Source organism: Coregonus clupeaformis, chromosome 11, assembly GCF_020615455.1.
Source record: "Coregonus clupeaformis isolate EN_2021a chromosome 11, ASM2061545v1, whole genome shotgun sequence".
NCBI classification, from domain to species: Eukaryota; Metazoa; Chordata; class Actinopteri; order Salmoniformes; family Salmonidae; genus Coregonus; species Coregonus clupeaformis.
In genome coordinates, this window is record NC_059202.1 from 14250129 (window position 1) to 14263102 (window position 12974).

Here is a 12974-nt window from a genome sequence, read left to right on the forward strand (position 1 = left end):
ATGGACGTATTGAAAATTGTGGGTTCTACACAGCATTAGTCATCCCATTGAGGGTTTTGATAGTCCAATTCCAGAGCCAAAGCTCCCCAAACAAACATCCTCCTCTTCCTCTGGTCTGTGTTGTGGTGGAATGGCACTCCCTTCCCTGCTGAACACATGGCTTGAGTTTCCCCTCTCCACTATGTGGGCAGGCCTCACATGAGACCCAAACAGTCAAATGGCCAAATTTGGCGTTCATTAGGTTGGCTCTGTGTATTGTACTGCTGCGCACCTCTGCTCTGACCATATTTCATACAGCCTGTCCTGGGAAGCCCAGGGTTGTGCATTTTGAGGACTGGCATGTGAGCTCCAGACTGACTTGAAGAATGGCCACCTGAAGAGAATGTGCCCAATGCCACTGTCAGGTCTACTAGACACAGAATCAGTCTAATCTACAGTACATGGCATCCCTTAAACATCAGAGGACTTTTAATATCAGCAACAATATAGAAATGGGCAATTCCTTTCCATCTATTTGCATTCTATTGAAGTGAATTGAAATACCAACCATCATCTAAAATGGCAGCCAGTCCCTGCATGGTTTCCACAACAGTCTGTTCTGTGAACCAGGGGAATAAAGCACATACTGTATGACCATATTTGGTCTGGCTGACTGAATTTGCAATGTAATGGCCATCCAGTATTACAGCATAGTTCTCAGAACACCCAGTGACCCCAACCGCAGCATTGACAAGACTAACAGGGACCTCTACAGGAAAGAATGTTGGTGAGCTGATGAAGTCGTTGCTTTGCTATTAAATTCTATTTCCCTTTCAGTCAATTCAGGATTCCTGTTCAAGAATGAATGATACATACAGTACATTAATCAGAATTACCACTAACAAACTGGGCCATGCTTGTTTCAAACTCTTTATTTTCAGTGAATATAAAAAATACCTTTGTGACCAGATAAATATTATACATACAGTATCAGTTCATTTTAACTGTTGAAACAAATTCAGTCTGTTAAAGAAAGCACAACACCTACATTTGTCCTATTTCAGTTAATGCTTATAGACAAACTGCTTAGACAATATACATTATCTCAGGATAGTCATTACATTTATCGATAAAAACTAATTTATAGTGGTTTAACAATTAAACAAGGAAGTTGATTAGTCCTATTTATAAGGATTACTTGTATGTTGAATGAATTTCAAGGCAGAGCAAATTCACATCTTTAAGAGTTCAATAACAACTTGCCACATCCTCATGGAATGCAGTGGTTTCCTATATAGTCTAAAACCTTTACGACCCATGGATGCACTTTATATACCAGCAGGGTTTAAGGCAGGCAGATGGGCTACCAGCCAAGGCAATACATTGTGTTATGGCATAGGACTAGGTGGTAGTTAAAGATCTAAAGAGTTGGGGTTAGACTAGACTCGCAGGGTTTCCCAAACTCGGTCCTCGGGACCCCAATGGGTGCAAGTATTGATTTTTGCCCTAGCATTACACAACTGATTCAAATAATCAACTAATCATCAAGCTTTGATAATTTGAATCAGCTGTGTAGTGTTAGGGCAAAAACCAAAACGTGCACCCCTTGGGGTCCCGAGGACCGAGTTTGGGAAAGGCTGGTAGAGACATGTTCTCATCCAGAAGGACGAGGCTTAGATACAGCCTTGAGCTGTTGGTACAGCAGAATCAATTAAGGCACTAGTACACAATGCAGACCAGACACTGACAAGAAAGGTTTAAGTGTTGGAGTGGAAGCAATACTAATGACCTTATACTACACCAATACTGTAATAACATAAATTAACTAGTTTCCTAGTCAGGACTGGACTGTATATAGTTTCATCACGTGTTACATTTGACAAGAGCGTTAGTAGTAATCCTGAATGGTTGAACATGGAAGGCATTGCTTGCGCTGCTCAGTGCATAAGGTTATACCAGTCATCTCAGTGCTGTTTAAGAGTGAAACCACCATACACAGCTGCATATGCAATTCCAATCAGTGCTGCACTCTCATCAATCTGATACAGTATATTGAGTGTTAATGTATTGCTATGGTCATAGCTGAGAGTAACAATAAGAACATGAACACGAGAAGAAGCTCATCTCCCAAATTCAATGGAATCTGTAATAAGTATAAACACTACCAGCTGAAAAGGGCATGGCCAGACAGAGTATAGCTTTGCTGTTGCGTGCGTATGGTGGAACTACCAACTCTGGCTACTGTCAATTAGACTGGAATTAAAACACAAAGACAAGAGAGAACAAACATGACAAAGAATGTAAACAGAGGCAGCAGGCAGCCCAGAAAGAGTGTGAGGGGTGGGGGGAGAGAATACTAGTCTGACAAGCATTACATATAGGATCGCACATAGACCCCAAGATTTAGCCCCTTAATGACCCTCTGCATGTGACTGCTCCCTGCTCCTTAAATATGAGTGACAACTGAATGTCCAAAGAAGGGAGGCAGTGATCACCCTACTCACACACCAGGGATAATTATTACTTAGAGAATTATTACTTTAAAAGGTATTATGATGCTGTACTAGCGTCTGCTGTTGGCTTTCCTATCCACTCAGACCAGACCCACTGACACTATGAATTTAGTGTGAAGCTGAAGTTCTATTACATTAAATACAGTACATAAAATTCAAACGTTTACCTATTCAACAGCAAATCCAAAGCTCACATTCATATACTAACATATTACAAATGCCCAATTCTAAGCTACACTATTGGTTAGTAGCTTTATTTATATGTATAGTTATAATGGTGCATGCAGGCCAATGATTAAATAAAGTACAGCAATACTTAGATCAACACTAAGAATACTGTCTGAGGAACTTAAACTATAGATCCCTATGTCAGCTGTGCCAGTTGGAGTGAGCTACCCATTTTCATGAGCTTTTACATTTTTTAAACTACCTTCAACTGATTTAGAGATGTATCCATGAAAGCTGTAAGTATTAACAGTATTTGCCATTATTGGGTGCAATAATGTTCATTTAACTGTGATGTCCATATTCATGTATCCTACCATAAGATCAGTAAGAGAATCTGTCTCAACCTTAAGATTGCAGGTCCTAACCCTGCTAATACAGTACAGCTACAGCCAGCATAATGTCAATATCACCCTCTGTGAAACACATACGCACGCACACATATGAACACAGGCACTAGTTCCTCTCATAAAACAGGCCTGGCCCAAGTACGTTATACAATCCACCCGTAAGTGAGAGAGAAACAGCCAATCACAGGTGTCAGCTACATCTCTGTGTAAAAATAGGTTCCAATCGGATGTCCATCAACTTTCCTCTGGACCAATCATCTCTCATCCTCCCTCAGTTCAGTGGGCAGGAACTTGTACTGCTGCTGTCTGATCTGAGCCAGCTTTTTCCTGGCCTCCTCCAGCTCTCTCTCTTTCCTCAGCATCTCCTCCTGGGCTGCAATGATCTGAAGAGGGGAGGAAAGGGTTAAATACATGCTTCAGTCTGCTCATCTCCAATCTGTCCTGTAACACTCCAACCCAACAGGTAATAAAATCATGAAACCATTTCCTTGAGTCCCTTTAATGTACATATGGACTTGATTGAGTTCTACAAAGGAAGTATTTTCTTCAGAACATTTGGAATACTGCTCATACTCCATTTCACAGTAGGTTTCTTTAAAGCGGGTTATAGAAAACCTAGAATTAACATAACTGTTCTGTGGTAACTAGTGGAATGTCTTAAATGTAAGTATGCAGTAAGTATCTATTTATTTTCTTAAGCAAGGAGCTCTTGTGGATTTGGGAGATGGCGGCGGGTGGGTTATGACTAGCCCACTTGAGAGAGACCCGCTTTGGGAGAGTGCCTCTGGAGGGGTGCTGGCTAGAAGCCCTTCAGTGTTATACACACCCATGCACGCACGCCCGCACACTCAGGCACACACAAATATGCACAAATGCACGCACAATATGATTTCTGGAAGACACTCAATCACCTTCCTCAGTTGAAAACAAAGCTTCTTAGGTAGAAGTTAGCCCTAGGCTATGAAATAGACATCCACTCCTCAATTACTCTACATATGGCCATGGATGAAAAGGGAGTGGATAACTTGTCTGCTGGGCCAGAAGAATGTAAAAACTTTTCAAGGGACTTGATGTTGAGGCAGCTGTGGATGCCTGCTAAACCACAGATTTGAATCGCAGCTGTTGTTCTATTCAGTCATACTGTAGTGGCCTACCTCAATTTCAAAACCATTTCATTAGAGAGGAAACATTTGCATGTGAAGGCAACATTAAAGTTGGGAACAGTTGAGGAGGTAGAGGTGGAAAATGCACAAAGTAAAATTGAAGTGACACTTCAATGTGTCACTTATAGGGTATTTAGAATATAAACTCTAAAATCTCACCTGAGCAATGCCACCCACGAACTTGGTCTTGACCACCACACTGTCGTCATCAGCTTTGTCAAAGGCTGCTTTCTGAGCCGCCTTCACCAGGTTGTCTGATGCCCGCTTGACTGCGTTCCCAGCAGCCTTAGGGATACAGAACCCATGGTTAATGCCATCATAGTGTGATCATAGTGTGTGGAGGCGAAGTCAGAGAGACAGCAGTGGAACCCAGTGGGTTGTGTTGTGTTTAGTAGGGCTATACCTGCAGTCTCCTCATGGCCTCGGAGTCCGGTTGAGCTTTGACCTTGCAGGCCACTAGGAGCTGAGCTGTGGAGGCTGCCACCTGCTTGGCTGAGGAGATGAGCTTCTCTTCACTGGCGTGTCCCTGGACTGAGGCATTGGCCGCCTCACACAGGTTACTGGTCGCTGCCGCCACCATCCTCGCCTACAGGGAATAGCAACCACACATCAGGGTACAGCCTCAGACAGAAACATTGATTCACCATGCACAGTTTCATGGTCAAGTTATGTTTTAATATTACATGTAAAAAAGAAACAATGCTGGAAACTCACAGCAGATATGAGACCCTGTGACCACTGGCCATCATCCACAGCATTGGCAAGAATGGATCCCACCTGGAGGGCAGAGAAAGATACATTTCACAGACTTATGTTTTTTGTTGCTGAGGTGACATTCAGACAATTATGATTCCAAAACAGTTGTAACTGACCTTGCCCTGTGCCACCAGCTCTCTCTGTGCTGCAGAAGCAGACTTCACCAGGGCACTAGTGGCTGCAGCTATGGACTTTGCTGCCTCCAGGATCTGCTCCTCAAAGTCCAGCGTCTCATCTGCTTGCTAAAAGCAAAAGCACACATTTAACCATGGAAATGCACTAGGGGGCGATATCTTGTGGCAATAAGACAAAACAACATTTTACATTTACATTTGAGTCATTTAGCAGACGCTCTTATCCAGAGCGACTTACAGTTAGTGAGTGCATACATTATTTTTTTTATTTTTCATACTGGCACCCTGTGGGAATCGAACCCACAACCCTGGCATTGCAAACGCCATGCTCTACCAACTGAGCTACATCCCTGCCGGCCATTCCCTCCCCTACCCTGGACGACGCTGAGCCAATTGTGCGCCGCCCCATGGGTCTCCCGGTCGCGGCCGGCTACGACAGAGCCTGGATTCGAACCAGGATCTCTAGTTGCACAGTTAGCACTGCAACTGCGCCACTCGGGAGACCAAACTCCATTGGTTGTTTTATGGTGCCATGTTGAGTTACTGGCCAATCACATCCACCAACACATTTCATAATGGGGAATCATTCCACAGATCTTCAAATACTGTTTGCTGTTGAAAAGTCCAAACAAAACACTTTGCAAGATACAGAAGCACCCATTCTAAAAAGGAAAATAGATTACTTGGGAAATACGAATAATGTCACTCCTGTCTCAGTAGACTACACTAGTCAGTGACCACAGATCATGCCAGCATCACCAACACACAAGGCACACGTGGCTGGAGACAGGGCGGGACACTGTAGGAATATGTTTGATATATAGCTGGACTGAATAACAACCTAATATATCAAACATATCAGACAGAGGCCTGCAGAGAAGGCTTCCAGGTCTACAACATCTCAAGAGAATGGAGGAAGAGTGAAGCATGCTGGGGCGAGAGAGGCCCTTCTACAGGGTGGGAGGGAGGGGAGAAGGGGCACAGAGAGGGAAGTATGGAAGGAGGGAGTAGAAGGTGAACAGAAGGGGTTGTAAATAGTCACAGACACTACCTCGTCATTAGAGGAAACATTGTTTACACTGATTTAGATGTTTTATTCAGTGTCCCTTTCTGAAGGTGTACTGTGGGTTTGATATTTTGAGGTCTAAGGTATTCTACACCTTCCATAATATAGTAGTAAACATCATATACCGTAGCTGGTAAGAATGATTGTTTCATGATATAAACAAAGATCTCAAAATCTCTGCCCTGTCTCTCTGCCTTGTGGAAGAAGAAAGCATGCACCATTGTTAACAGTTCACTAGAGGGCAGACAGATACTGACATCCAAAAGAAGCAAACCTCCCTACACCCCCCTCTCATAAACACTGGGCTCTGCTGAAGTCTGGACCTGAGACTGCAGGAAGTCTCTTATGAAAACAGGAGATTCTCCAGCCATGTTTAGTACATCACCAGAGAGCTGGAGAGAGGGACCAGATCTGATCAACCAATGACACAAAACAAGAACACCACAGAGTACTACAGGAGAAGGAGGAAGAGTATAGGGAGGATCAGAGGTTCAATCTACACACATCACACACAAACAAACACACAAATGTATACAGCTCACACCTTACATACTTGCTGTTCAACTTTCGTAATCAAATTTCAGACAATGCATAAGTACTCACAGAGATAGTCATAGTTTTGTTACAGACAGTTTTTTTAAGAGCAGTAAAGTTGGGTTGTGCAATATCACTCCATGAAGTGGGTGAACACCTTGGGCTGAGAAAGGCCCTTCTTATTTTAGTCTGAAAACAAAGGAATGCTGTAATAAAACAAAGGAAATGGGTTCAACAAGGAGGATGAACTTTCCTTCAATAGGTTTCAGACAGATCATCACAAATGTGAACTCATTCCAACAAAAGCTTAAGGTCCCAGTAATGTAATTGTCTCCTGGCAACACGGTTCTACAGAATCTCAATAAAAACACCAGATTGCTCCCCAGACAAAACTTTCCAACGTCCATAAATACTTCAACATTCTGCAAGCTCACAGAACACACAAGTAGGCTGTCTTGAGTCAGCATAGTTTTACAGGTGGGCTACAGTTCACATAATACTCCCAATTCCCCCCAACAAATCCCAATCTCTAATAGCAGCTCTGAGACTGTAACAGATTACCGTACTTCAAAGTCAATGTGAACTTTTGTTATCTTTGGCCCAGGTAGCCTTCCTGATGAGTGAGTAGATAGGTTAGTAGATAGGTGTGTTCTGTGTTGGAGGTCTGGTCTGGTCTGAGAGGTGTGGAGGGAGATGTTGGAGGTGGTTGAGAAGGGGACTGGTAGGCCTACCTTGGGCTTGGCTCTGGGTTTCAGCTGCTCCAGTTTCTTGGCTGCGGCTTCGATTGAGGCTGCCGCTCCCAACAGCTCAGTCTCTGCGATGACTGTGGGGTCCTCGGGGTCCACCCATTCTGATCCTAAACCACACCACCGAGAGGTCATAATCACATTATAGAAACCCTATAACTCTTAACATACACAAAAATACCTCACCAGTTCAGACAAAGCCAGTTCACTTATGCCCTTTCTAAACAAATCCACATCACACCAGTCAATTTACAACACACAAACACAACTCCACACATGCAATGATAATGAGCATTATACTTCTGAACATACAAAGCCACCCAGATCTACCTTGCAGGTTTTCCACTCCGCCAAGTTCTGTCTATAGTGATTCTAATGCCTCAAAGTTAAATACGGTTAAATAAGAGTTTGAAGAAATGTACTTTCAATGGATTATTGTCTCTCTTTATAGGTTTTAAAGTGGCCATAAAACGGGACTATTTGGGAACAGCTTGGAAAAGCAGATGGAATTATGTTGATGCAGATTATGTTGAACCCTGGGGAAATCTGTTCAGTCACCCTTCCCTTCCCCCCATCCCCTCCCCTCCCCTACTTCTCTCCCTACCCTCTGTGCCTGTGTGAAAAGTGATCTGCAGGAACCAAACAGCCCCATCTCTCACTTACCTCCATCTGAGGCAGGACAGAGAGAGGGAAAACAAGAGGCATTAGAGAGGTGAAATGGATAGCCCCAGTGGGTCATTGGCTGTACACTGGGATCCAATTCTCACCCAAACACAATATTCTTATTTTTTAATGAACCTTTATTTTAACAGGGAAGACATATTGAGACCTAGGTCTCTTTTACAAATGCGCCCTGTATATACAACATAAATATACACATTATACCCTAACTATATATATATATATATATATATATATATATATATATATATATATATATATATATATACACACACACAGTTGAAGTCGGAAGTTTACATACACTTAGGTTGGTGTCATTAAAACTCATTTTTCAACCACTCCACAAATGTCTTGTTAACAAACTATAGTTTTGGCAAGTCGGTTAGGACATCTACTTTGTGCATGACACAAGTAATTTTTCCAACAATTGTTTACAGACAGATTATTTCACTTATAATTCACTGTATCACAATTCCAGTGGGTCAGAAGTTTACATACACTAAGTTGACTGTGCCTTTAAACAGCTTGGAAAATTCCAGAAAATGATGTCATGCTCAGTTGTGCACTGGGGCCTCCCACTCCTCTTTCTATTCTGGTTAGAGACAGTTTGTGCTGTTCTGTGAAGGGCGTAGTACACAGCGTTGTACGAGATCTTCAGTTTCATGGCAATTTCTCGCATGGAATAGCCTTCATTTCTCAGAACAAGAATAGACTGACGAGTTTCAGAAGAAAGTTATTTGTTTCTGGCCATTTTGAGCCTGTAATCGAACCCACAATTGCTGATGCTCCAGATCCACAACTAGTCTCAAGAAGGCCAGTTTTATTGCTTCTTTAATCAGCACAGCAGTTTTCAGCTGTGCTAACATAATTGCAAAAGGGTTTTCTAATGATGGCTGATGGTTGCTGATAATGGGCCTCTGTACGCCTATGTAGATATTCCATTAAAAATCAGCCAATTCCAGCTACAATAGCCATTTACAACTTTAACAATGTCTACACTGTATTTCTGATCAATTTGATGTTATTTTAATGGACAAAAAATGGCTTTCCTTTCGAAAACAAGGACATTTCTAAGTGACCCCAAACTTTTTCACTACAATGTAGAAAATAGTAAAAATAAAGAAAAACCCTGGAATGAGTAGGTGTTGATTGGAATAATTTATTTCAGCTTTTATTTCTTTCATCACATTCCCAGTGGATCAGAAGTTTACATACACTCAATTAGTATTTGGAAGCATTGCCTTTAAATTGTTTAACTTGGGTCAAACGTTTCAGGTAGCCATCCACAAGCTTCCCACAATAAATTGGGTGAATTTTGGCCCATTCCTCCAGACAGGGCTGGTGTAACTGAGTCAGGTTTGTAGGCCTCCTTGCTCGCACACGCCTTTTCAGTTCTGCCCACACATTTTCTATAGGATTGAGGTCAGGGCTTTGTGATGGCCACTCCAAGCTTTAACTTCCTGACTGATGTCTTGAGAGGTTGCTTCAATATATCCACATAATTTTACTTCCTCATGATGCCATCTATTTTGTGAAGTGCACCAGTCCCTCCTGCAGCAAAGCACCCCCACAGCATGATGCTGCCACCCCCGTGCTTCACGGTAGGGATGGTGTTCTTTGGCCTGCAAGCGTCCCCCTTTTTCCTCCAAACATAACGATGGTCATTATGGCCAAACAGTTCTATTTTTGTTTAATCAGACCAGAGGACATTTCTCCAAAAAGTACGTTCTTTGTCCCCATGTGCAGTTGCAAACTGTAGTCTGGCTTTTTTATGGAGGTTTTGGAGCAGTGGCTTCTTCCTTGCTGAGGGCCTTTCAGGTTATGTCGATATAGGACTCGTTTTACTGTGGATAAAAAGTATTTAGTCAGCCACCAATTGTGCAAGTTCTCCCACTTAAAAAGATGAGAGAGGCCTGTAATTTTCATCATAGGTACACGGCAACTATGACAGACAAATTGAGAAAATGTTTTCCAGAAAATCACATTGTAGGATTTTTATTGAATTTATTTGCAAATTATGGTGGAAAATAAGTATTTGGTCACCTACAAACAAGCAAGATTTCTGGCTCGCACCTACAAACAAGCAAGATTTCTGGCTCGCACAGATCTGTAACTTCTTCTTTAAGAGGCTCCTCTGTCCTCCACTCGTTACCTGTATTAATGGCACCTGTTTGAACTTGTTATCAGTATAAAAGACACACAAGACACACAAGTCCACAACCTCAAAAAGTCACACTCCAAACTCCACTATGGCCAAGACCAAAGAGCTGTCAAAGGACACCAGAAACAAAATTGTAGACCTGCACCAGGCTGGGAAGACTGAATCTGAAATAGGTAAACAGCTTGGTTTGAAGAAATCAACTGTGGGAGCAATTATTAGGAAATGGAAGACATACAAGACCACTGATAATCTCCCTCGATCTGGGGCTCCACGCAAGATCTCACCCCGTGGGGTCAAAATGATCACAAGAACGGTGAGCAAAAATCCCAGAACCACACGGGGACCTAGTGAATGACCTGCAGAGAGCTGGGACCAAAGTAACAAAGCCTACCATCAGTAACACACTACGCCGCCAGGGACTCGAATCCTGCAGTGCAAGACGTGTCCCCCTGCTTAAGCCAGTACATGTCCAGGCCCGTCTGAAGTTTGCTAGAGTGCATTTGGATGATCCAGAAGAGGATTGGGAGAATGTCATATGGTCAGATGAAACCAAAATAGAACTTTTTGGTAAAAACTCAACTCGTCGTGTTTGGAGGACAAAGAAGGCTGAGTTGTATCCAAAGAACACCATACCTACTGTGAAGCATGGGGGTGGAAACATCATGCTTTGGGGCTGTTTTTCTGCAAAGGGACCAGGACGACTGATCCGTGTAAAGGAAAGAATGAATGGGGCCATGTATCGTGAGATTTTGAGTGAAAACCTCCTTCCATCAGCAAGGGCATTAAAGATGAAACGTGGCTGGGTCTTTCAGCATGACAATGATCCCAAACACACCGCCCGGGCAACGAAGGAGTGGCTTCGTAAGAAGCATTTCAAGGTCCTGGAGTGGCCTAGCCAGTCTCCAGATCTCAACCCCATAGAAAATCTTTGGAGGGAGTTGAAAGTCTGTGTTGCCCAGCGACAGCCCCAAAACATCACTGCTCTAGAGGAGATCTGCATGGAGGAATGGGCCAAAATACCAGCAAACCTTGTGAAGACTTACAGAAAACGTTTGACCTGTGTCATTGCCAACAAAGGGTATATAACAAAGTATTGAGAATTTTTTGTTATTGACAAAATACTTATTTTCCACCATAATTTGAAAAAAAAAAAAAAAAAAATTTGCAAATAAATTCATTAAAAAATCCTACAATGTAATTTCTGGAATTTTTTTTCTCATTTTGTCTGTCCTAGTTGACGTGTACCTATGATGAAAATTACAGGCCTCTCTCATCTTTTTAAGTGGGAGAACTTGCACAATTGGTGGCTGACTAAATACTTTTTTCCCCCACTGTAGATACTTTTGTACCTGTTTCCTCCAGCATCTTCACAAGGTCCTTTGCTGTTGTACTGGGATTGATTTGCACTTTTCACACCAAAGTACGTTAATCTCTAGGAGACAGAACGCGTCTCCTTCCTGAGCGGTATGACGGCTGCGTGGTCCCATGGTGTTTATACTTGCGTACTATTGTTTGTACAGATGAACGTGGTACTTTCAGACGTTTGGAAATTGCTCCCAAGGATGAACCAGACTTGTGGAGGTCTACAATTTTTTTTCTGAGGTCATGGCTGATTTCTTTTGATTTTCCCATGATGTCAAGCAAAAAGGCACTGAGTTTGAAGGTAGGCCTTGAAATACATCCACAGGTACACCTCCAATCAACTTCTGACCCACTGGAATTGTGATACAGTGAATTATAAGTTAAATAATCTGTCTGTAAACAATTGTTGGAAAGATTACTTGTGTCATGCACAAAACTATAGTTATATATATATATATATATATATACACAGTGCATTCAGAAAGTATTCAGACCCCTTGACTTTTTCCAGATTTTGTTACGTTACAGCCTTATTCTAAAATGGATTAAATAAAACATTTTCCTTTATCAATCTACAGACAATACCCCATAATGTCAAAGCGAAAACAGGTTTTTGGAATTTTTTGCAAATGTATTAAAAATTAAAAACAGAAATACCTTATTTACATAACTATTAAGACCCTTTGCTATGAGACTCGAAACTGAGCTCAGGTGCATCCTGTTTCCATTGATCATCCTTGAGATGTTTCTACAACTTGATTGGAGTTCACCTGTGTTAAATTCAACTGACTGGACATGATTTGGAAAGGCACACACCTGTCTATACAAGGTCCCACAGTTGACAGTGCAGGTCAGAGCAAAAACCAAGCCATGAGGTCGAAGGAATTGTTCGTAGAGCTCCGACAGGATTGTGTCGAGGCACTGATCTGGGGAAGGGTACCAAAAAATGTCTGCAGCACTGAAGGTCCCCAAGAACACAGTGGCCTCCATCATTCTTAAATGGAAGAAGTTTGGAACCACCAAGACTCTTCCTAGAGCTGGCCGCCCGGCAAACTGAGCAATCGGGGGAGAAGGGCCTTGGTCAGGGAGGTGACCAAGAACCTGATGGTCACTCTGACAGAGCTCCAGAGTTCCTCTGTGGTGATGGGAGAACCTTCCAGAAGTACAACCATCTCTGCAGCACTCCACCAATCAGGCCTTTATGGTAGAGTGGCCAGATGGAAGCCACTCCTCAGTAAAAGGCACATGATAGCCTGTTTGGATTTTGCCAAAAGCCACCTAAAGGACACTCAGACCATGAGAAA

At 42.5% G+C, this 12974-nt stretch overlaps 1 protein-coding gene across 2 annotated transcripts in view; it reads right to left on the reverse strand.

Moving 5' to 3' along the window:
- Positions 1-895: 895 nt before the first annotated feature.
- LOC121576615 (talin-2-like) overlaps positions 896-12974 on the reverse strand; it is a 155482-nt gene continuing 143403 nt past the window's right edge. The window contains exons 52-58 of one of the 2 annotated variants that reach the window (XM_041889902.2): positions 8130-8135; positions 7452-7576; positions 5103-5228; positions 4945-5007; positions 4634-4816; positions 4390-4515; positions 896-3450 (exon numbers count right to left, since the gene is read on the reverse strand). In XM_041889902.2, the coding sequence (XP_041745836.1) occupies positions 3322-3450; positions 4390-4515; positions 4634-4816; positions 4945-5007; positions 5103-5228; positions 7452-7576; positions 8130-8135 (758 nt within the window). In that variant the 3' untranslated portion in view covers positions 896-3321. The remainder of the gene's footprint in view (positions 3451-4389; positions 4516-4633; positions 4817-4944; positions 5008-5102; positions 5229-7451; positions 7577-8129; positions 8136-12974) is intronic. The other variant, XM_041889903.2, reaches the window with a different exon arrangement.